Source organism: Myotis nattereri, assembly GCF_964212035.1.
Source record: "Myotis nattereri genome assembly, chromosome: 1".
In the NCBI taxonomy this organism is placed as follows: Eukaryota; Metazoa; Chordata; class Mammalia; order Chiroptera; family Vespertilionidae; genus Myotis; species Myotis nattereri.
In genome coordinates, this window is record NC_138075.1 from 227,839,695 (window position 1) to 227,863,464 (window position 23,770).

The 23,770-nt window shown below is 61.5% G+C and overlaps 2 protein-coding genes across 3 annotated transcripts in view; one reads left to right on the forward strand and one right to left on the reverse strand.

The window, feature by feature from the left end:
* The window catches only part of EVC (EvC ciliary complex subunit 1), a gene marked incomplete at its 5' end in the record, with an annotated part of 45,465 nt that extends 36,709 nt beyond the window's left edge, over nucleotides 1-8,756 (forward strand). Inside the window, 6 exons of the mRNA XM_081104816.1 lie at nucleotides 299-443; nucleotides 2,444-2,552; nucleotides 4,444-4,570; nucleotides 5,891-5,984; nucleotides 6,968-7,079; nucleotides 7,194-8,756. Of these exons, the coding sequence (XP_080960942.1) occupies nucleotides 299-443; nucleotides 2,444-2,552; nucleotides 4,444-4,570; nucleotides 5,891-5,984; nucleotides 6,968-7,079; nucleotides 7,194-7,275 (669 nt within the window). The 3' untranslated portion in view covers nucleotides 7,276-8,756. The remainder of the gene's footprint in view (nucleotides 1-298; nucleotides 444-2,443; nucleotides 2,553-4,443; nucleotides 4,571-5,890; nucleotides 5,985-6,967; nucleotides 7,080-7,193) is intronic.
* Nucleotides 8,757-8,776: 20 nt separating this feature from the next.
* Nucleotides 8,777-23,770, reverse strand: part of CRMP1 (collapsin response mediator protein 1) — a 37,225-nt gene continuing 22,231 nt past the window's right edge. For both annotated transcript variants that reach the window (XM_081104827.1, XM_081104828.1), the window contains exons 4-14: nucleotides 23,476-23,640; nucleotides 20,358-20,419; nucleotides 19,562-19,642; nucleotides 17,123-17,191; nucleotides 15,146-15,266; nucleotides 14,287-14,443; nucleotides 12,660-12,801; nucleotides 11,761-11,931; nucleotides 10,335-10,514; nucleotides 9,848-10,013; nucleotides 8,777-9,727 (exon numbers count right to left, since the gene is read on the reverse strand). In XM_081104827.1, coding sequence (XP_080960953.1) covers nucleotides 9,636-9,727; nucleotides 9,848-10,013; nucleotides 10,335-10,514; nucleotides 11,761-11,931; nucleotides 12,660-12,801; nucleotides 14,287-14,443; nucleotides 15,146-15,266; nucleotides 17,123-17,191; nucleotides 19,562-19,642; nucleotides 20,358-20,419; nucleotides 23,476-23,640 — 1,406 coding nt within the window. In that variant the 3' untranslated portion in view covers nucleotides 8,777-9,635. The remainder of the gene's footprint in view (nucleotides 9,728-9,847; nucleotides 10,014-10,334; nucleotides 10,515-11,760; nucleotides 11,932-12,659; nucleotides 12,802-14,286; nucleotides 14,444-15,145; nucleotides 15,267-17,122; nucleotides 17,192-19,561; nucleotides 19,643-20,357; nucleotides 20,420-23,475; nucleotides 23,641-23,770) is intronic.

The following is a 23,770-nucleotide window of genomic DNA, read 5'->3' on the forward strand; positions in this document are numbered from 1 at the left end:
CTTCCCGCACTACTACATCCCCCAAGGGGTCCTGGATTGCGAGAGGGCACAGGCCAGGCCGAGGGACCCCACCGGTGCACGAATCTATGCACCGGGCCTCTAGTTATTGTATATTTTCTGTGCGAACGACTGAAAACCTACTTTTGCCCCACCCCATGTTATCAACTGGTTTAAACCAACCACGCACTCTCTGCCCACTCCCTGCACAGTTCAGGTTGGGAGTGGGGGGAGGAGGAGGGCCAGGGCCAGGGAGGTGGGGACCACGTGTGACCTGTCAGTCCTTCCCCTCCTCCCACAGAGGACGCTGCTGGAGGCGGCCGTGGAGAGCGTGTACGTGACCAGTGCGGGCGTCGGTCGGCTGGTGCAGGCGTACGACCAGCAGGTTGGGAGGGCCATGCGGGACCACGCGGAGCGCAGGCTGGAGCACCTGGAGACCCTGCAGGGTACGCGCCTGGGGAGCCCCGCCGCCGGGAGCTGGCGAGCTCGGAGTGCTCAAACTTCACTTTTGGAAATCTTATCTCTTTAATATTTCATTTCCGTATGTGTCCCCTGCTTGTCCCTAAAAGGCCGTTTTAAAGGCACTGAGAGAAACGTATGCATGCAGCACGTTGAAGCAGATGGATCGGGAAAAGAGCAGTGAGGTGGAGTGGGTGGGCTCTGTACCGGGGACCTGTGTCATCAGACCCCACTGAGTGGCGACATGGTTTGGCTCTGGCTTCCTGGTGGCCAGAGAGATGGACACGTCCTCAACCCGAGCTGTGACAGGGGCCGAGTGAGAACAGGCCAGTGGCCCCTACGCTGTGCCCAAGACCAGGGAGTTTTCCCCGGGGGCTCTCGTAAGTGGTGAGTGGGTAGCGGCATGGACGTGTCCCCAAGACCAGCGTAATCACAGGCAAAAGCCGCGGCTGTAACGTCCCTCCCTGCACCGGGCCTCGGGGCAGGCCCGCGCGCTCTGAGGGCTGCGCTCGGCTTGTCCACGGGCAGAGTCGGAACGGGTCCCCGCTGAACGCGTGGCAGCAGTCGGAGGCAGGCTCCTGTGATATGATTCCTCTCAACCAGCTCAGCTGGCCTGTCCCCCCTTATCCTGGGAATTTGAACCCTGGATTCAAATAAAACCTGGACAAACCCAGAAATGTGCCGGCCCCGCGGACCCTTCACCTGGGTTTTCCAGAGCCAGGGTGGGTCTCGCCCGGTGGGGGACGGCCGGGGCTGGGACACTCAGGACCGGGGAGCTCACTTCCCCTTTCGCAGCCTCAGTTTCCCCACCTGTGGGACGAGGGATCCGCCAGCCTTCATGCTTCCTCTCGGCTCGGACTTCCCGCTTCCCTGACGCCCAGCCCTAGTGTGGGGATCGCCCTGTCGGCGAATGGAAGCAGCGCCACTGAGCTTCACGACCACGTTAACGTCACCGTTTCCTCATTCCGCAAATCCCTTTCTATTTAAAACTCGCCGAGTGCCATAGCCCTGCAGGTCACCCAGTTAAACCTCCCTTCAAGGGCTAGAGCCGTGGGCGGCAAACTGCGGCTTGAGAGCCACATGCGGCTCTTTGGCCCCTTGAGTGTGGCTCTTCCTAAGCCTTAGGAGTACCCTAATTAAGTTAATAACAATGCACCTGCCTCTATAGCTTAAGTTTAAAAAATTTGGCTCTCAAAAGAAATGTCAATCGCACTGTTGATATTTGGCTCCGTTGACTAATGAGTTTGCCGACCACTGGCCTAGAAGCTCAGGTCCAGCCAGGAAGGTGGCCTATTGGACAACCCACAGCGAGGCAGGTACGGTGGCTAGTTAAGTGTGGTAGCTAGTTAAGTGTGGCAGCTAAACTAACAACTAGGGAAGTGAAGCAGCTAGCTGGGCATGGCAGCTAGTTAGGGGCCGCTAGTTAGGTGCAACTAGTTAGGCATGACAGCTAATTAGTTAGACATGGCAGCTAGTTAGGCGCAGCTAGTTAGGTGCAACAGCTAGTTAGACATGGCAGCTAGTTAGACATGGCAGCTGAGTCAGTGTGCGTCTATGTGGACACGCAGTCCCGTGCACCTCAAACTCGGAGGCCAGACTCCCCAGATCCTTGGAAAGCAGCCACCTCAGCACCCACGCCCGGAGGGGAACGCTGTCTGCATGCCCACAGCTCTGCATGTCGAGCCGCTTCTCCTTTCTGGGGTGGGTTGTGGCCGTGTGGTGGCCTCTCGGTGTGAAATCATTCTTCTGCCTCCCCTTCCGCCTGGTACAGGGACTCAGGCCTGAGAGGTCGGAGGGAGAGCGTGGTTGCTTTCCCGCGGGGCTGCCTTATGTGACGGAAGCCAGGGCATCCATCCCCCAAGCCCTCCCAGGGGGTAAAGGCGGGTGGGGGGGGGCGTGTCACTGGTGCTCCACCAGCACCCGCCCCGACCCGGCACAGAGTCAATCCCTCCAACGCGTCCGTGATCGCTGTGTGTTACCGTTCTAGGGGAGAGAAGGGACAGTTACAAGCTGCGGAAAAAGCAGGGACTCGGCGACCCTCCGGAGGGCAAGGAGGCGGGTGGAACTCATGAAGCGCCCCAAGGCGTCCACCAGAGGTGAGGCCCCACTTCAGGCACGCTCTGCCCGCACGTCCTGCTTCTCCCCGTGGCCTGCAGGCATCTCCTGTCCACGGGGGCCCGGCCAGGGCCTGGCACAGGGCACGCGCCGTCAGTGTGGCCCTGGCTGCGTTCCTAGTTCTAAGTGGCGCCCACAGCCCTGACACAGCACCCCCCCTTCTCCCTCATACCTTGGGGTCCTCCAGAAGCCGGCCGGGGCTTGAGGATTGGGAGGTGGGTTTATGGGCGGTGACCCCAGGAAGCGCAGTGAGGGAGCAGGAAGCCAGGCAGCCGGGATCTCGGTTGCTGCCTCCCAGGGGCCCGCACAGACCCCGCAGGTAGCCGATGACTCACGGTTCCGCGGTCAGGCACCTGGGCGCTGCTGCTACTTCCCGAGACCCATGTGGCCACATCAGGTGAGGGCGGGCCGGGCCCTGATGGCGGGCTCCGGGCGGCGCTCCAGGCAGCGGCCCTGCCTTGGAGGACGAGGTCCTGTTTCCTTGTGGCTGTGAGTGGGGGTCCCCTGACCACCTAGCGGCCTCTCTCTGCTCCCTGCACGTGGCCCCCACATCCGGGGCAGCAGGTCCCGGCCATACCTGGGACTCCCTGCCTTCTTCCCCCTGGTCTCTGGCTCCAGCTGGAGAGATCTCTGCTTTAAGGGCCCCGCTGATTGAGGCACCTGTAACCCAGGTCCTCTCTGAATCCCACAGCCATGCCCTCATCAGGACCACCAGCCCCCACGTGGCGTAACCACTTCACGGGTCCCAGGGATTGTGGCGTGGACGCCTGTGGGGACACTGTGTGGCCGACCCCCACGGGAGCACAGCCAGCACCACCTGTGATAAGGAGGGTTTCCAGGGCAACTGGGGCCGGAGCACTGACCTCTGGGTAGCACAGCCAGGTGTCCCATAGCGATCCCTCGCCCCCCAGCTTAAGGGGGGGCTCCGGGAAGGCAGGGGCTGTGAGTCTCACTCACTCTGCATCTTCAAAACCCAGCACAGAACCTGGCAGCCCCGAGATGCTTTTATGAAGGAACAAAGGAGTGGATGGGTGGGTCCATGCAGGATGGGTGAACGGATGACAGGGTCTTGTAGGATGAATAGGAGTTTGCCAGGCAAAAAAGAAAAGAGCATGAAGCAAAAGCCAGGTGGCGTTTTGTGCCTCGGGGCACTTCCTGGGCTGCTGCCTGCGATGCAGAAGGCGGCTTCTGCCTTTAAGTCTAGAAATTCAGCAAATCAGACACAAAGGACAGAGAAGGGGGCAGAGAGTAAGCCTGGAAGCAGGTGATGGGTTTGCAGAGGCCAGAGGACCGTGGGCCAAGGAAGGGAGGGAGTTCACACAGCCAGGGGAGGTCTCAGTGCCTGAAAGGGCGGGGGGTGGGGGGCGACTTCTCGGGTCGGGGACCTGCTTTCGGCCAGCTCTGTCCTCCACTCAGAGGGACTCGGCTTCCTGGGAAAGGGGCTTCCTGTTCCTGGGGGCGGGGCCAGGGCGATCCTGCAGTGTTAACAAGGAGCGCGCCCCCACCCGGGCTAAGATCATTTTCTCACACTAAGACGGCACCTGCTGCCAAGCCACTCTGCCGCTGCAGGACCCCAGGGACACCCTGCCCTTCTGGGCTTCTCCTGTCCCCAACTTTTCTGATCTCTGTCCGGCTGATGTCACCAAGCCACTCAGTACAAATGTGCCCACAGATTCTGTAACCCCCAGAGTGAATCGCTGTCCTGGTGAGCCAGCCTGTGGGCGAGGGGCCCTCGTGTGGCCGCAGATCGCGGCCATTCTTCTCTTGCTGCCGTGGGTCACGGGCCTGCAGGACGCAGCGGTCCGCGGGGGTTGGCGCTGGGCCTGATGCTCCTGGCGCCCGGGCAGCGCTGACGGCCGTTCCCTCTGCCAGGATGCGGGTGCAGCAGAAACGGTTCCTGGCCCAGTTCACGGCCCACCAGCGCACCCGCCTGGACACGTGGCAGCGGAGGGCGCGGGGCCTGGACCTCCTGGAAGCCCAGCTGGAGACGCAGCTGCAGGTACAAGTTTGGAAGCAGGCCTGGGCGGTGCGGGCAGGGCTTAGCGGGGTGGCCACAGCAAAGACTGGCCCTGCCATCGAAGGTCAGCGATGGGGTCTTGGTGGGGGGACGCCTCCGCCCCTGCTGACTCTCACCGCTGGTGCCGCATCCGCCTCGCCGAGCCTCTGTGAGCCTGGGGCCCCTCAAGGCTGCAGCACCGGCTCACCAGGCCGGTCCTGGGCAGGGAGCGTCTCCCTGGACGGGGTCGGCCAGCACGTGGGCAGCTCCTGTCAGGGCTGATCGGTCCTTTAGGCAGTGTTGCTGGGACTGAAGCTTGTCCTTGACCTAGAACATCCCGGAAGCTCAGCGCTTGTGCTGGAACGTGGGCGTCTCAGCACAGAAAATCCTCATTGGCGTGTGATTGTGAACTGCGGCCAGAAAGTGAATCGGCTGCCTTTAAAGCAGCGGTTCTCAACCTGTGGGTCTCGACCGCTTTGGGGGTCGAGCGACCCTTTCACAGGGGTTGCCTAAGACCGTCGGAAAACACATATATAATTACATATTGTTTTTGTGATGAATCACTATGCTTTCATTATGTTCAATTTGTAACAATGAGATTGGGGGTCCCCACCACATGAGGACCTGTATTAAAGGGCCGCGGCGTTAGGAAGGTTGAGAGCCACTGCTTTAAAGGAAGTCAAATATTGGAGGCAGTTGTGAGCGTGTTGGGCCCGGCAGAGCACAGGCCACCAGAGTGGCAGTGACGGCGGTGGCAGCGATGAGGATGGAGAGGGCGCTCAGTAACGGAGGGTGAGTGGTGGCGTCCCCGGCTGAGCCACCTGTGCCACCTGATGTCGCCCTCCAGCCGAGGAGGAGGTTCCTGATGGGATCCCAGCTACAGATGGGGAAACTGAGGCTCCCAGAGGTTGAGTCACGGCCAGGGTCGCACAGTCAGGAAGTCGTGGAGCCCAGGTCTGTGTGGTTAAACCACGGGGCTGGCGTCACAAAGAGACTGGAGTCAGGCAGAAGCGGGCGAGATCCTGGACCAGCCGCTGCCGCCTCCGTGGCCCTCCCCGAGCTCCCCTCACGTCAGTGTTCCCACCTGTAGAATGGGGGCGCGTGGCTGGTGTGAGGGAGGAGGGACGGCTACCTGGCAGGAGCTGGCTCATGTCAGCTCCCTCCCCCAGGTGCCTCTGCCCTGCTCCTGGCCTCCCTGGTGCTTCGGGGAGGATTCTCCTCCCCGCGGGGCACGCCCGCCTGGCAGCTGCCCTGGAGCGAGTCAGCCCCTCCTGGCGGAGGGGTGGGGAGGAGGCCCTGCTGATCCTCTCGCCTTACATTCAGGAAGCAGAGCAGAGCTTCATCGCCGAGCTGGCGGCCTTGGCCCGGGTGCCCCTTGCTGAAAGCAAACCGTCTTCGAGTAAGCGGGGCCTGCCAGGTGAGGCGTGGGCGAGGCTGGGAAAAGGGGGTCCAGTCCCATGTCTCCACACCTGGCGGTGTGGCCTTGGGAACCGTACGTGCCCTCTCTGGGCCTTCGTGTCATATCTGTACATGAGCAGCCTCTGTGAGGACACCCGGGGGCCCCCTTGCTCTCCATGGGTCAGTGATTCCCCTTCCAGGGCCTGCTGCTCACCAGCTGTGTCCGAGCCCTGACTCTGTTTCCCCATCTGTAAAATGGGGATGATTAACTCCTCCCCTGCTGGAGACAAGTCAGTAGGGTCACCGGCAGTGGCAGCCCGCTGACGGGAGAGTGTGGGGAAGGCATGTGGACAGACACGGCTTCTTAAAATACCGTCTGGGTCCTGGGCTGTGTGCCGGGGTCCTGCTGCTTCGGGGCCTTCCCACCAGCCGGCGGCTGGAGAAACAGAGGGAGCCTGGTGGCCCCGAGTTCAAATCCCGACTCCGCCACGGCGGGCTGTGCGGCTCGGGAGGGCATCTAGCCCGTTCCCTTACCCGGTAAGCGGGTGTGAGACACTGAGTCCCGAATGCATCCTGCCCCCGAGAGACTCACATCAGGCTGGCGGGAGCGAGGCCGAGGCTGCACGTGCCTGGGTCACAGCCCTGCCCGGGTCACACCCTGCCTGGGTCACAGACACACCTGGGTCACAGCCACACCTGGGTCACAGCCCCGCCCAGGTCACAGCTGCGCCCAGGTCACAGCCACACCTGGGTCACAGCCCCGCCCAGGTCACAGCCCCGCCCAGGTCACAGCCACACCTGGGTCACACCCCGCCCGGGTCACACCCTGCCCAGGTCACAGCCACACCTGGGTCACAGCCCTGCCCAGGTCACAGCCACACCTGGGTCACACCCCGCCCGGGTCACACCCTGCCCGGGTCACAGCCACACCTGGGTCACAGCCACACCTGGGTCACAGCCCTGCCCAGGTCACAGCCCCACCCGGGTCCTGTGTCTTCACAGAGAAGCCCCTAAGGACCAAACGGAAGAAGCCGGCGCTCCGGGACCGAGGGGACCTGGGGGGGCCCAGCAACGACGAGCCTGCCTCCGCGGAGCACCCCTCAGGATCGCTCAGGTACACAGGGTCCCCGGCTTAGTGCCCGGATGCTCGTGGACCACCTACTGTGTGCGTCAGCCTGGCCAGACGCACATCAGCCCTGACGCGGCCTCTCTTCCATGCTTCACGCAGCCCAAGGCCCAGCCAGCAGGAGGGCGACGCCGGTGCCGGGGAGGACCCCAGGAAGCTGCTGAAGAGAAGGAGCAACTTGTAGTCTAAGGCCTGTCCGTGGGGCGGAACCTGAGGTCTGAGTGCCTGCCCCGCCCCTGCCTTGTGAGACTGAGAACGGACCCCCCACCTGGGGGGCTCCCCGTGCTCACAGGCCTGGTGTGGGGGGTGGAGATGGATGCTCATGTGCCTGAAACAGTGCGTGCTTCAGACCCTGTTGCTCGGACAATGAGATGCCCAGGGTTGGACGCTGCCTGCGGGTGTTGTGTCTCTGTGGCTCCGTCCTCCGTGCTCTGTGCCTCCCACCCGGGGTCCTGCTGCCCGGCGTGAGGCTCTCCCTCGCGCCCTGGCCCTCTCTCCCTGGGAGGCTCTGTGGGAGGCCGGGCGTGGCTGCTGTTTCATGGGAGGAGGCTTTCTCCTCCCCTCCATCCCGGACTCTCTGTCCCGGGAACCGTGGCCACCAGCTGCCATGGGGAGCTCACCTGGACCCACTCCCACCCTGGCTCAGCCAGAAGCAAAGGCCTGGTCACCGAGGGTCTGAGTCTCAGGGTCCCTGGACCCCGACACAGAGGTGCAGACTGCACCCCTCCCTAGGAGGAGTGTCCGCCCAGGGGACACCGCTTCCCCAGGGGACGGTGAGAAGGCCCGAGGCTTCCAGACCGGCCCACATCCACCCACCAGGAGAGGTCTTCCCACGAGAAAGGAAACGGCTCTTCTCGGCCAAATCCTGAATTTCGACCTCCGCACATGGTCGTGTTGGGTGAGACCATTCTTGGGGGGCCGTCCTGGGCATTACGGGGTGTTTGGCAGCGTCTGGCCTCTCCCCACCAGATGCCAGGAGCATCCCCCGTGTGACACCCAAAAACGTTGCAGACACTTCCAGATGCCCCGGGCGCACCCCCGTGACCTGAGGCCACCGGGTGGAGAGCTCAGTGCTGCCACGAATCCCCGGAATAAGGAGGGCTCTGGGCTCTGGGCTCTGGGTGCCATGTCGGGGATATTCTGGACTGTTTATGACCCGAGTGTTTATTTCTTAAAACCCGAACCAGACTCTCTCAGGCAGGAGGGTGGCTCCTTAAAGAAGTGACCCACAGGAATGACGGGGTTTAACCATCCTCAGAGCAACCATCCTCAGAGCATCCCCACAGACTGGGATTCCCCAAGCCGGCCAACAGCGCCCTCTTGTGGCCAAAGAAAGCGCCCCCTTATTCTGCAGCGTCTGGAACACAGCTCCTTGGAGCAGCACTTAGAACCTGGTTCACAGAGAAATCATTTCTCTTTTCGTCCTGTGGGTCCCGCACCGAGGCCTTCGGGCAGCGGGCTCCCAGCCGGGACGTCTGATTGGGTGACAAGGTCAGGGTAGGGGCCGCGTGCTGGCGGCCTCACCCTCACCCTCTTGCACGGACAACCGTTTCACTCCTCGGGGCCGCTTCCTTAGCCCGAGCGGGAGGGGGTGTCACAGGTCCCCCGCCTGACCCCCAGCTACTGCACGGGCAGCTCGGGCACGGAGCTCTGAGAAAGCGTCAATGACGACACCCCAGGCAGGCCAGGGGCCGTTCCTTTTATTTTCCACAAGCTTTGAATTCAGAAATAAGAGCCACGATAAGTCGGTTATTAAGTAAAAATGGGGGTGATTACAAAGGAAAACTCTGTACAAAACGTTAAAAATCTGGCTGCCCCATCAGCCTCCTCAGAGGGACGAGGACACGGGCAGCCGGAAGCAGCATCCCCCACGGTCGTCGGCCCTGCATGGGGACGAGGGGCCCCGTTCTGAGGGTGAGTCCGGCGCGGCCCGACGCCCAGAGCTGGCTGGGAGGACAGACACGCTGACCGAAGGCGTCAGGGCCAGGGGCACGCGCCACGGAGGCCGGGACACGGGACGTGGATGGCAGACGTTGCTCAAAGCTCCCCGCCTTCCGAGAGCTCACAGGTCCCGGGGGTCAGGGGGCGTGGGCTCCTCTTGTGCCCACTGAGGTGGGGGCGATGAGTAAACACCTTCGCGTGGAGGTTGGGACCCTGAGGGCCCGAGGCCGGACCTTGTGTCCGGTTGGTCCTCGTGTGCCGTCAGACGCTCGCACAGACTTGCATACGTAACTTAGCAACATGCATCAACTACCCTAGAACAGCTACGAGGGTGCAAGGGAACCACTCGGGGACCGTGAGCCGGGACAGAGGTGGGAGGGGCGGTACAGACGGCTGGACACACACCTGGGGGCGAGGGATTTCCAAGCAAACAGACCACACTAGTACCACGGCTTCCTAAACGTCAGCAAAAGGAAAGAGCATCATCCGATGTGTCCCCCGTCAGGACCAAATGAAACACCGGTCTTGGAACACACCGACGGGGGAAGGAATGGACATGATTTTCCCAGAATCCTCCACTCCAGCGCATCCGCTCCTCTGTGGTCAACCGAGGCTGGTGATGTTGCAGCGGCCACCAGGGGGCGCCACGATGCGGTGGCCCGTGCGCCTGGGGTTGTTGTCATCTGTCTGGGCACCTGAAAGAGACCGCCGGTCACTTCTGTCACCAGCGCCACTCGCTGCCCCTGAGGGCTGGGTGCCCCCACGTCCCCTCCCCATTTTGTGTCGGATCCCAGGAGCGCGGCCCCGGCCCTTACCGGACAGGCTGAAGTTGGACTGGTGCAGGTTCCTGAAGGGCGGAGGCTGGTGTTTGGAAGGCGAGGATTTGGCAGAAGGAGCGGGAGTTGCATATTTGGGCGTGGCTGGCACCTCGTACACGGGACCGTCGTACATGCCCCTGGGGACCCCTTGCAATCCAGAGACCTAAACGGGGAGGGGGAGGGGGAGCGCGACTGATGGGCAAGGTGCACCCACACCTTCCTGTTCAGAGGCCGGTGGGCGGGAGAGTGGCCTGAGGTCACCTCGGGACATGTGCACACACACACACACTACAAGGTGCCTGCTCACTCCACACACACATGTGCACACCCCTCTACCGTCGGCAAAGCCCTGGGACCTGGTCGGTGGTGACTCCAGCCTGAGGTGCAGGCAGGACTGTGCCGCAGCTCCACTGACACACGAGCTCAGGGAGGCCCCGCGGCTGTGACGCCCGCTGGCGCTGCACACGGGGACCAGGGCACGCACCTTGCTCCTGATCCTGACGCGCTGGTAGAGGTGCTCGGGGAAAGGCTTCCGGGGGATGAAGCGGCCCATGCCCTTGCTGACGCTGATGGTGCCGTCCTCGAAGACGATCTTGCCCTGGCTGATGACCACCAGCGGGGAGCCGTGGCACTCCATGCCCTCGAAGATGTTGTACTCCACGGCCTGCCGGCGAGAACCACGCTGTGCCTCACGGCTTCTGCACGGCCCCGTGGTCGCCCACAGTGATTCCACGCCCCCTCAGATAACAGGCACTTCCCTGGTTCTTCTGGAGACACCTTTTTCAAGGCTGCGTAATATTCCACTGTGTGCTCCTCCATTTGCATGACCAACCCCTCGCTATTGGGCATTTGGGTTGAGGGGGGTTTTTTATGATCAAACTAATGTGGTCTGAGGCATCATGGACGTGAAGGGGCCCCTGGGGTTAGGCATGTGGCTGCGCTGACTAGAACAGACATTTCTGGGTCTTTTCAAAAATATTCTTTCTTGCCCGGCCGGCGTGGCGCAGTGGCTGAGCATCAACTTATGAACCAGAGGTCATGGTTCGATTCCCGGTCAGGGCACATGCCCGGGTTGCAGGCTCGATCCCCAGTGTGGGGTGTGCAGGAGGCAGCCGATCCATGATTCTCTCTCATCACTGATGTTGCCATCCCTCTCTCCCTCCCTCTCTCTTCCTCTCTGTGAAGTCAATAAAAACATTTTCTTAAAGTGAACCGGACAAAATATTTTAAAAAGAAAAAGGAAAACAGCATCTGCCTGTCAGGATTTGCACCTGGTTAATTACCAGTGAGACCGGGTCTGTTCTCAAGTGAACACGAAGCGTTCGCTGTTCCTTCTGGGCCCCAGTTCTGTGTTTCTGCCCACCCTTCTATCTACCAGGTTCCCAGATAAATGCCCTTAGGTTTGCCGGATGCATGGAGAGGTCAGGGACATGTAAGGCATGAAGCGCAGAGGTAACTGCCCGCCACAGGCGTGGGGCCTGGGACCCGGGAGCGGCCCCCGGGGCTGTGCGCAAACAGGCGGCTCCAGGCCCAGGCCTCTCCGCTGCTGACCGTCAGCAGTGGACACGCATCAGAGCAGGAGGTGTCTAAACCAGACCTAACGCTCTCCAGCTCCACAACGGGAGGAAGATCTCGGACCCTGCACTCGCCGTCCTGGCCTCTGTGCGCGAGAGCCAGAGATGGGGGTGGAGTGGGGGGGCCGGAAGGAACAGCCAGCCGTGCCCCTAACAGTGCGAGCCCAGCTGCCCAGACCCCGTCCCCCCAGGAGGAGGATGTGAGCGGCCGAGTCAGGCAGACAAGCAGAGCACACCCTGGCGGAAGTCCCGCGTGTCATTTCTACCCAGAGGCCCCTCCGTGACCGCGGAGCACGACTCGCTGGCCCGGCCAGGAGTGTCCGGGGAACCACTCACCGACTTGTGGCTCTTGGCCGTGATGGTCTTCACCCTGTCGGGGTCCCAGATGACCACGTCGGCGTCCGAGCCCACGGCGATCCGCCCTTTCCTGGGGTACAGGTTGAAGATCTTGGCCGCGTTGGTGCTGGTGACCGCCACAAACTGGTTCTCGTCCATTTTGCCTGTGGCCTGAAGGGAGGCGAGACCCACGGATGAGAAGACCGTCCCATAAGAGGGCCGGAGACGGCAGGCGGCACAGACCCAGCCCGGGGGCGGGGGCCCTGCAAGGAGCCTGGAACGTTCTCTCCTGGCTGAGGGCCCCAGGGCCGGGCGCCAGCGGAGGGAAATGAACCGACTGCCCACAGGCACCTGCGCCTGCGTCCGAGCCTCAGGGCGTCCCACCACCCCTGGGCCTGGGGTAACACAAAATAACAGCCTTTGGTTTCAGGTCAGTGAAGCCACCTTCACAGGAGCTAAAATGTGGTTACAAACAAAACAAGACAGCCAGCCTGCATGGCTCTGTGGTTGAGCATCAACCTATGAACCAGGAGGTCACTGGTTCGATTCCCGGTCAGGGCACATGCTCAGGTTTCGGGCTCGATCCCCAATGTGGGGTGTGCAGGAGGCAGCCGGTCCATGATTCTCTCTCATCATCGATGTTTCTATCACTCTCTCCCTCTCCCTTCCTCTCTGAAATCCGTAAAATATACTTTTAAAAAAACAAGCACGTTTGTCATTCCTGAGGAGGAAGGACAGCTGCCAATGTGAGGGCCCCCGGCCGGGGCCACTTCCTCCGCTCGGCCTCGGCCCCCACGTCATCGAGGACGGCGAGCTGAGGACCACGGCACGCTGGCTTTTGATGGCCAGGAAGGGTGCTTCTAGGATGTTCCTGGGGGCAGGAGGGGGGGCCGCCTTACCACCGCCTTGTCCCAGACGACGGTCATCCGCTCCTCGATGCCGTTGACGCCCTCGGGGATGAGGGTGAAGTTGTCCTTGCCCACCGCCTTCTGGGCGGTGCTGTAAGGACAGTGGCCGCTGCCCGTGACCTGCAGGTCCCCGCTGGGAGGAACGAAAGCGGGTGGGGCTCAGAGCTGAGTTCAGGTTGAAGGGCAAGATCCCTGCTTCACCCGACACGTGCTTGAACTTGCAACCCCAGGGAGCTGCTGGGAGAGGGCCTGGAGCACATCACGGGCACGTGGGGGACGTGACAAGGCCCTGTGGCCGCGGGCGTCTTGTTGAAGACCGGGAGGAGCCACAGACACGGGAGAAGGTCCTAGGTTAGTGTGGGCTCCGGGCTGGTCTGGGGAAGGAGGGCTCCCTGCCGGCCTCCTCTTCCTCATCGGCCAGAGGGGCCGGGCTCTGCTGCCCTAAAACGCTCTGGTCTCAGGACAGCTGGGCCGAGAGGGGGTTGGCGGCGGGGTGAGTCAGGGAGTGAGGGCCGGGTCGGGTTCTGGCCGGGACATCATGGGGACTCGTGCTTCTCACTCTGAGAGGAGGGAACTGCAGGTCCCCAGGGGGGAAGGGGCTTGGTCTGACTCAGGTTTTAAAATATCTGGGCGCCCGCTGGGAGTGACTGACACATGGGGCGGGGGAGTGGGGGGTGCGTATGGGAGGGGGAAGGCCGGTCGGGAGGGAGAGACAGGCAGCGTGAGCCCGGACGGCCACACCACGGGTGGGAAGAGACCCGTGTCCTGCCCTCGGTCCGTGTCCTGCCGCCCGACACGGGCAAAGCTGTGGGCGGCGGCTCTGGGGGAAGGAGGAGCCTGCATTTTGAACTTGGACGTGGAGCCGCGGGTGTCGTGCTGCGGGCAGCAGGAAGCTGCTGGCTGTGCCAGCCCAGGCTGCACATCTTCGGGGGAAAGAGAGCTCCATGGCGGGCACACACCCTCAACCCCCGTGCTTCCTTCTGACCGGAGCCCCATCTCCTCCTCACCCATCCTGCAAGCTGCTCCCATCCCAGCGTCAGGCCCGCTGCCACCTCCTCCCGGAAGCCCCTGCAAGCCTCCTGGCACACGCTCAGCACCCGCCTCCTCTCGGCCAGAGTGGCCCCCGCGCCTGGCTAACGGCACGGGGGGGGGGGGGGGGGTGGCTATGCTCCTACTGTGTGCACGTCGCACAGCTCAGCCCAGCGGCTGCGTAGGGAACCGGAACCGGAAACGCCAGCTTTCCCCCACCGCCTCCTGCCCAGCTCTGCGGAGGTTCCACATTCTCCCCACTTCCCAACGCGTAAACCGAGGCAGAGACATCCAGGCTATGCGACGTGCCCAAGGTGACACCGGCAATCAGTGGCTGAGGCAGGATTTGAACCCGGTCTCGCCTTCCTAATCCTGGCTGCTCCCCAATATCCACAATGTGGGGTGCGGGGCACACAGGAGGTGCTTAAACAGTCCCTGAACGAGTGGGAGCAGGCCGATACGCCAATGGAAGGGCCGGGAGTAAAGCAGACGCTGGGCCCTGAGGGCGCCGGAAACACTCATGTGCCGAGGCCTCCATGTCACCAGCCTGGCCCCCCTCCGCCTGCCGCCCCCACGCCCCCGCCCTCACCAGGCCAGCAGGGAGGTCAGGTAGTCGGGCGTGGTGGGGTCCGGGCTCAGGGGTGGGGACGTGACGAAGGCCGCCGCCTTGGCCCAGTTCTTGCTCCAGTAGTGGGTGCCGTCGGTGCCCAGGCTGGCAGCGATGGGCTCGCCGAACACGAGGGGGCCTGGGGGCAAACGCAAGCGTGTGGTTAAGAGCGGGTGGTCTCCGTGCGGATATGGTCGCAAAAACATAGAGGAGCTCGGGCTGGAGAAATAAACCCGCAAAGGCTTCCCCTGCGCCGGCCCCGGCTGGACCCCCACTGCCCGCCATCCGAGCTCAGTGCTCGGGCAGGACTGCCCTCTCCTGGCGCAGGCTGGTCCTCTGAGGCCGAGCCTGACTGGCGGCCCCGTCAGGGACCTGCCAGCAGCAGATGCTCGAGGAGGAGTCAAGGTCACACCCGGGAGGCAATGCCGAGACACACTGGCTGGGGACTGAGGACAGGACGCACAGGGCAAAGCAGCCACGAGAAGGTGAGTCACCACCGAGTCATGGCTGTGGGCACCTGGGCTCAGAGCATGGGGTCCCCCCACCTTCCAGGGAGGGGCTGGGACAGTCTTCGCATGAGAGACAAACCCAACAGCACCCCGAGGATCCCCCCAGACTCCCTGAGGCTCAGACGCCCTCACCCAGGGTCACACAGGGCCCACGGCACCCAGGAATCGCCTAAAACCCGCCTCGCATGTGACCTGCCGCCATCCCATCTCCCTCTCCCAGTGTGCGGGGGCCCGGGGGGCCCAGGCTCCTGGCCGGGCAGAGTCAGTGACCTTGAACCTGCCGGCCACCCCTGCCTTGGTCAGAGCCGCCGCGGAGGCCAGCACGGGCGCACCTCTCTTCCTGGCCAGGGCGATGATGTCGGCCGCACTCTTGCTCATCACCTTGGTGATGTACACGGGGCAGTTGATCTGGCCGGCGATGGTGATGGCCCGGAACACGGCCTCGGCCTCCAGCTGGGCGACAGCAAATCCGAGGTCACAGGAGGGAGGGGCGAGGGCAGCCACCCCCTCCGAGAGTTCCCCGGCTCTCCCTGAATCAGTCCTCCGACCTTCCTCGAGTGTGGCCGGGGAAACCTACCGCCTCCAAGGAGGACACAGTGCAGACGTAGAAAGGAAAGAGCCCTGGCCTGCGGCTCCGAGGGTCGGAGGGCCATCCGTGTGCAATGGGCCTCGGGTTTGATTCCCGTCAGGGCACATGCCCAGGTTGTAGGCTTAAAACCCATCCGAGTGTGTAAGGGAGGCAACAGATGTATCTCTCTCTCCCTCTCTCTCTCCCTGTCCCTTCCACTCTCTCCAGAATCAATGAAAAGCATATCCTCAGGTGAGGATTAAAAAAAAGAGAGAGAGAGAACATTAATCAAAATGCATTTGGGTGGAGGGCTGGAAGGCAGGATTACCTTTCTACGCTGCATGTTCTGCTGGGAGGGGATACGCTGGGCAGAGCAGGGCATCAAAAGGCCATAAAATGGTCCGTCGTTTATAAAACGCCTGACGCAGTGACCCCCGGCGTCCACCACGCCTCCCTGCCTCCCTCCCCTCCCCTCCCCTCCCCTCCCCTCCCCTCCCCTCCCTTGCCAGGTGACTGCCTGCAGTGGCTCTGGTCTCTGCCCCTGAGCCCAGGGCTTCTTGAACAAAAGGTGCAGCTATGTTTCCTATAGTTCTGTTTTTAGTTTCCAGTCTGTGATGCCCCAAACGGGGTGCTGCTGCCCGTGGCTGGCACGCAGCCCTGGCGGCGACCACGTGATATGAAAGTGTGTGAACAGAGTCTGCGGGTCTGTCCAACCTCGCCAGGGCCCAGGAGCAAACAGCTGGCGGGCCTGGGCAGGGGCAGGGTTCCGGGGCAGGAGCCTGTCTACTGTGCTGTGGCCCCAGGGGTCTGGCCCGGGCCAGGCCCAGAGCAGGAATCTGGGAGGACGGGTATGAAGTGATGAGGACACAGGGAACATACGCAGCTCGAAGGCTTCCAGGGCGCCCTGCTTGCCTTCCTCTGTCCCCACACATACACACACGCACACACGCACACTGTGCTCTCACACATGCTCATATGCACACACACGTGCTACACGTGCTCACACGCACACATATGCACCCACCCACACCCACATTGTGTTCTCACACGTATGCACACATGCTCATGCGCACACATACACACACACACACCTATGTTCCCCCTGTGTTCTCACACGCGTGCACACATGCTCATGTGCACATGCATACACGTGCTCACACATGTACACCCATGCACACATAAGCACCCGCACATGTGCCTGCTCCTATGCGCACACACATGCACACATATGTGCCCCCACTGCATTCTCACACGCGTGCGCACATGCTCATGTGCACATGCATACACGTGCTCACACATGTACACCCATGCACACATAAGCACACGCACACACACACGTGCACACACTCTGCCACTCCAGGGAACTCATCCTTTCTGAGTCTTGGGAACACAGTGGGAACCACGTCATAAGCACGAGGCCTGGAACATGTGGCTGCACTTCCCTGTCATCAGATATGCCAGGTCCTGCACCAGGGACTGGACACTGGGCTGCCCGCGGGGCCTGGTGTGAGCGTCTGGCTCCCTGGGCTCTGGGGCAGCATCTCTCCCTGCTCCTTGGTTGGCCTGTAGCCCCAGGGCTCCCGATCAGAGGGCAGACCCCTGAGGGCCAGGCGTGCCAGGTGCTCGTGCAGGGGTGCAGGGGGCATGGCAGGGGGCGGGGGCTGGCTGGGCCGTTCCAGCTGGAAGGGTATGGGGTAAGCTCAGCGGCGTCAGAGTCATGCCCAGTGCAAGGCGCCTTTACCTCCTCGGGTCTGCTCAGCACGTGGCCCTCGGGCCCGGTGATGCCCATCTCCAAGATCCGCTTTTGTTCCTGCAGGACAAGCACAGTGAGTCGGCGTCACCGAGCATCTGAGCTGGGGAGGCCAGTCCGCAACCCCCACCCTCAGACCGAGAACAGCTGAGGACAGGGGTGCAGGGCCGAGCTGGGGCTGGGCCCATCCAGCGCTCCCTCTCCTTCCAGACACCTGCCACCTTCCCTCTGCAGCCCATCCCTGCAGCCCCACCTGCCTCTGTGCCTGGCAGGGGCCAGCCCCGCCCTCCCAGTCCTGGGCCTGCTGCAGGCGCTCACCCGGGGAGACAGGTGCTGCTTGGATATGGAAATCAAAGCCGCTGAGCTGGAAGCCCGGCGCCCGGCTCCCGGACCCATCCTGTGACTGGACAAGCCTGTCTTCCCTTCCTCTCTCTGGGGACAGAGCGCCTGCCGCCCCGAGTGCCCGTCTGAGTGAGGCCGCAGGGCCAGGGCCAGGCGGTGCCCGGCCATCAGGCTCCTCACCTGGGAGCCAGCTCTCATGATCTCGGCGTTGCCTCAGCCCGGCACCTGCCATCTTCCCAGCACCTGCCATCTTCCCGGCAGGAAACCCTCCTACAACCTTGAAGTGGCCCTGAGCCCATGGCCCAGATTCAAACCCGTTTGCTCTGCACTTTCTCGCCCCAGGAACACGTTCATTTCTCAGAAACCATTTATTTTTACTTTCCCCGACGTCAGCTGCTCTGCTGCTTTTCACTCCCGCACGCAGTTCCCGTACCACCATCCTTCCGGGGAGCCCTGGGCCGTGTCACCCTAAAAATCACCACCTCCACCGCATCTACGGCTGTGCGCTTGGGCTCCTGAGAGGGCCAGGCACTGGAAACGATTTCAGGATGTGGCAGGGGGGGGCGGACCTAAGTACACAACCGAATCACTTGGGCTACTGAAGGCGATGCTGACAGGGCACTTTTGTAAACTGTTGACAAAGAGATTGTAGGTGTGGACACGGCCCTGTGCAGCACTGTTTAAATGTCAGTTACTCTTTCTGAGGGAGGGAGGGAGGCAGGGGAGGAGGGAGGGAGGAGAGGGAGGGGGAGGGAGGGAGGGAGGCAGGGGAGGGAGGGAGGAGTAAAGGAAGGAGGGAGGAAGGAGAGGGCGGGGGAGGGAGGGAGGGAGTAAAGGAAGGAGGGAGGAAGGAGAGGGAGGGGGAGGGAGGGAGGGAGGGAGGGAGGGGAGCAGGGAGGGAGGGAGGGAGGCAGGGGAGCAGGGAGGGAGGAGAGGGAGGGGGAGGGAGGGAGGGAGTAAAGGAAGGAGGGAGGGAGGAGAGGGAGGGGGAGGGAGGGAGTAAAGGAAGGAGGGAGGGAGGAGAGGGAGGGGGAGGGAGGGAGGAGAGGGAGGGGGAGGGAGGGAGGAGAGGGAGGGGGAGGGAGGGAGGAGAGGGAGGGGGAGGGAGGGAGGAGAGGGAGGGGGAGGGAGGGAGGAGAGGGAGGGGGAGGGAGGGAGGAGTAAAGGAAGGAGGGAGGGAGGAGGGGGAAGGAGGGGGACAAAAGTGACGATGGGGGAATGCACCGGTCACTGGGGACTGGAGTGGGGGGTCGAGATGAAGATCGGGGGCTGGCGCTTGCATTACTTTTGCTTCCCCTGAAGCCCCGTCAAGCGGCAGGGAAAGTCCACAAAAGCCGAGAGAATGCCCAGAAGACCACAGACAGCGTGGTGGGGCTGCAGAGCGGATGTAAAGGTGGCAGGTGCGCGGGGCGGGGAGCGCGAGGGCAGCTGAGACGTCCCGCTGCGAGGCGGAGGACCCAGCTCCCACCGGTCTCTCCCGCTGCGGGCGGAGTGGACGCCTGATGCTGAAGAGCGCGGCCGCCTGCAGCCCCGCCCCGGGCTGTGCTGCGGGTATGGGAGCCCAGGTTTCTCGGAAGCCTGACCCAGACTCATGGGAGCTTCAAGCACAACAGCCCCAAATCGGAAACTATCCAAATTCCCACCCCCTGGAGGATGGTGGTGACAAACTCCCGCAGCGGATTCCACGCGGGATGGCAAAGAGGCTGCTGCTGCGCGGAGCCAGGGACTGAGTCTCAGACTCGGCACTGAGCCAAAGCAGCCGAGAGCGCACACCGTGCGGCTCCACTGTTGCCAGTTCAAACCCGGCAGAACTGAGCGGCCTCCTGGCCTCCACGCCCTGTGCCACCCCCGGTCCCTGTGGAGCAGGCAAAGGACCGGGCCCTCCCGGGACCGCAGGACAGTGGTCACCCCCACTGCCCGCTGCAGATGGCGGGCGCGTGCCTCAGGTCTGGAGTGTCTCATCCGCCGCCCAGTCCTTGGCCTGGTCGCGTTGCCCTGTCACCTCCCTGCTCAATGCCCGCACCGCCTTTGTCAGGCCTTTACAGCAGAAGTGACTGAGGAGGAGGGGTGGGGACGCACACCGCTCACCTGAGCTATCAAGTCTCCGTTCTCCGCGTGGACCAGGCTCACAGCTCCCAGCCCCTTGAGGAAGGTGAAGGCTTCATAGAGCTGAGGGGGGACACACAGGGGTCAGTGGGGTAAGATTAGCAGCGGTGCCACCAGCTCTGGCCCCGGCAGGGGCCTCACGGCCGCTCCGTCAAGATCATGGGATGTCTCGCTCAACAGGTGAGCCTCCGGCAGGGTCTGCCCTTGACCCTGAGAGGCTGGGCGGGTGGAGCTGGTCCACGTCCCAGCAGGGACTGCACCCTCCGTCTCCGTGCCTTCTGCTTGGAGTTCTCCATCCCAGCGCTTGAGAAGCCAGTGTGTAGTTTTACTGAACCCGTAACTACCCTGCTAAGCCCTGTAGTCACCTCACACCTCGGAGGCCTGTGCCTCTTTGCAAAGCTGCAACCCGTGTCATTTATAGACCTCACAGGCAGGGGGCGTGCTCTCCCAGAACTGTGACACTCAGATGGTACACAACTCCCGCATCCCCTGGCCTTCCCGCTGCCAGGTCCTCCTCCCGCCCGCCCACGCGGGAGCTGCAACGACCTTCGACCTTCGTTCGCACAGCGAGGACCAATGCCGCCGTCCCCCCCTCCAGGGCTCTCGAATCCCAGCTTTGTTCTCCGCGTGTGCAAGGCAACCCCCACCTCCCCGTGTGCGTTCAGGGGCAGATGGCAGGGGGCACCGGGAGGCGTGAGCACTTTCGAGGCCCCGGACCCCGAGTCCGCTGGACTCCCTCTGCATCCGGGGCTGCAGAGAGACGGGGTGGCGGGCCTACCTGGCTGTCGGACATCTGGTAGCGGTCCTTATAGGCCATGTAGACCTGGAAGGAATTGACGCCTGTTGAAGAGAGAGAGGGACGCAGGTGAGAAACACGGAGGTGTCTTTCCTGCAGGTCGGGGTTCACAGCGTGGGGTGGGCGCGGCCCAGACGGGAGGCGCCGCGGAATTCACAAGGGGGCGTGCTCCGCTGCGCCCCAGCCAGCGCCCGTCCACAGCTGTGAGCAAGCAGCAGCCGCTCGCTTTTACCCGTTGTGGGAAAATACACAGACCAGAACATCTGCCACCCTAACCTGCCGATGTAAGAGGCGTCCAAACCTACGGCGCATTCTTTATGAGCTTATGTGAGCCAAATGGACGACATGCCAGGGAGCAAGATCTCAGATAAACTCTTATAAGAATTCCCTACAGGTCCGGGTGTTTCTTACGCTGAAATGTGCTTGGGGCGGTGGCAGGAATGGTTCCAGGATGGCTGGCCGGGGCATGTGCTCCCTGGGAGCGGGCCTGTGGAAGGTGAGCTAACCTGGAGGCACAGACAGGGGCGGGGCTGCTGAGGGCAGGGACACGGCTCTCACCGCAGCAGGAGAGGGGGGCGGGGGGGGGGGGGAGATCCGAGTCTGGGCGGATGGAGGGGACTTCACCTCGCTGCTCGGAAGAGCACAGTTAACTCAGGAACTACTCATTTCTGTAATTTCCAGTTAATATTTGTGGGCCCTGCCTGACCGCACAGAGCTGAGACCCTGGGAGGTGAAACTGCAGAGAAGCAGGGCTCCTGTGCAAAACTGCAACCTTCCCGGGACCATGACTGTGGACAAAGCCAGTGTGGCTCCGGGACTGCGCTGGAGGGCGGTGCCTTCCTGATACAGAGAATCAGACACACAGACGCCCTGCCTGACAGGGGGCTAAAGTACCATCGGACACGCACACAGGGCAGCACATGCACAAAGCGTTAACATCAGCCATTAGCGAACGGCACGCACAAGGGGAGACGGACCCTCCCCTCAGATCCGCAAGCGGGCCCCAGAAACAGCCACGCCCCAGGGCGCAAACACGCAGGGAGTGAGCGTGCCAGTGGGCGTACCTTTCAGAAAAGCGATTTGGCACTAAGTTTCCTGACCCTGAACGAGGTTAAAACCATGACCTCAGCCCTAGCTGGTGTGGCTCAGTGGACAGAGCGTCGGACTGGAGGGACCCAGGTTTGATTCTGGTCAAGGGCACATGCCCGGGTTGCAGGCTCCATCCCCAGTAAGAGGCATGCAGGAGTCAGCCAATCAATGGTTCTCTCTCATCATTAATGTTTCTATCTTCTCTCCCTCTCCCTTCCTCTCTGAAATCAATAACATATATATATATATATATATATATATATATATATATATATATTAAAAAAACGAAAAACCTTGACCTCTTAATTTCACTTCTGGAAATCGAAGGAAACAAGTAGAAATCCAAGCTAATGTTCACATAGGAAGATGTTCTCCATGTCATGGAGTGGTTCTCAACCTTCTGGCCCTTTAAATACAGTTCCTCATGTGGTGACCCAACCATAGAATTATTTTTGTTGCTACTTCATTAACTGTCATGTTGCTACTGTGATGAATCGTCATGTAAATATCTGATACGCAGGATGGTCTTAGGCGACCCCTGTGAAAGGGTCGTTCGACCGCCAAAGGGGTCGCGACCCACAGGTTGAGAACCGCTGGCTTAGAGTGAAGCAAACAGAAAACCCAGGTGCCCAGTAAAAACGGAACAGCTACGCAGATGAACCGGGACCCTGTGCATCACGAGCCATTAAAGAAGTCACTAATGAAGAGTAACGATTACTCGTCAAATGTGAAATAGAAAGATTCCGAGTGACTGCTGTCACATAACCACGTAAGGAGAACCTCGTCTCCACAGACGGGGACGGAGGGTAACACTCGTTACCGTGAATGGCAAGTGGCAATGGGGAAGAGGACAAAAGGAAAGAAGATGTTGCCGTCTCTTCATTCTCTGACTTTTCTGTGCGTGGCAATGGTACTTTCATAATGAGAGCACATAGCATATCTACCTAAAAGCTGAAAACAGCCCCGCCGGTGTGGCTCAGTGGTTGAACGTTGACCCAGGAACTAAGAGGTCAGGGTTCGATTCCCAGTCAGGGCACATGCCCAGTTTGTGGGCTCGACCCCCAGTGGGGATGGGGGGGCCGTGTGTGAGGCAGTGGATCGATGATGCTGTTCCTCTCTCATCGATGTTTCTGTCTCTCTCTCTCCCTTCCTCTCTCTCTAAAAATCAATAAAAACATTTTTTTAAAAAAAGGTTGACTTAAAAAAAAAAACCAAAAAACTGAAAACACCCGCTAGCTCTTCCTGAAGAATCGCATTCATGTCAGGCTGCCTCCTCAGGCGGCCCCAGAACACCCCTCTCCAGACTCGTGCCCTGGTGCACCCCTGTTCTCTTGCTCTTGGCTTCCACGTGTCTTCTGTTCGATTCCCCTCCAGGCGATGGATGCACACTGTCAGCATCTACACTGTGCAGAGCCACCTGGCGGAGCCCAGAGGGGAGTGGAGTGGGGTGCCGAGATGTGAAGACTCGACCCCTCCCTCACAGAGCTCAGGGCTCAGTGGAGGAGCCAGGCGGACAACCAGAGTCCTGCCATCCAAGAACAATGGAAACGGTGCCTCAAAGAAGCCCACGTAACCTGCTCTGGATATGCAGGAGGTGAAGCCGTCCTGACGGGAAACTGGAGAGGTGAGAGCTGAGCTGGGGAGCAGGGTAGAAGGGCATTCTGGTGGGAGCAGCGTGAGCCAAGCCCCAGCGGGTAGAGGATTTAGGCGATGGCATCCAGGACAACAGTGCCCAGATGAGTTTATGGTGGAGAAAGAAGAGCCAGGCCAGGTCAGTGAGGGCTGTGTGCCAGGCGAATGCAACCGGGAGTTCTATGAACAGGGGTCCCTCCAGGGCCTGAGGGAAGACAGCTCCTTAAAGAGGGCCCTGTTTCTCCAGTTTGTCACAGTACACAGCTCAAAGGTGGGCTCGTGGCACGCAGATAAAGGGATTTTAACTCCATTCAATCAGATCCACCGTGGAGCCAGGGATTCCAGAACTGCATCCCCCACCCCCAGGGCGTGAACGGACCTTTGTCCTGCACCAGCACCTCCAGCTCCTCCCGAACGCCATCGGACCAGCCTGTGATGTCCACGTGGAGGGAGTAGTCGCAGCAGGATTTGGTGTCAGCTGCTTCGTGCCACTTCTCGAAGGCGGTCAGCAGGCTGGACCCAGGTTCAGGGACCACATGGTCAACTAGGACAGAAACATGTGTCACATTCTAAGATGCTTAGGACCCAACTTGTTCCAATGGTGGCCTCTTCAGCATTATCACCACCACCACCACCACCATCATCATCATCGTCACCACCATCACCATCATCAC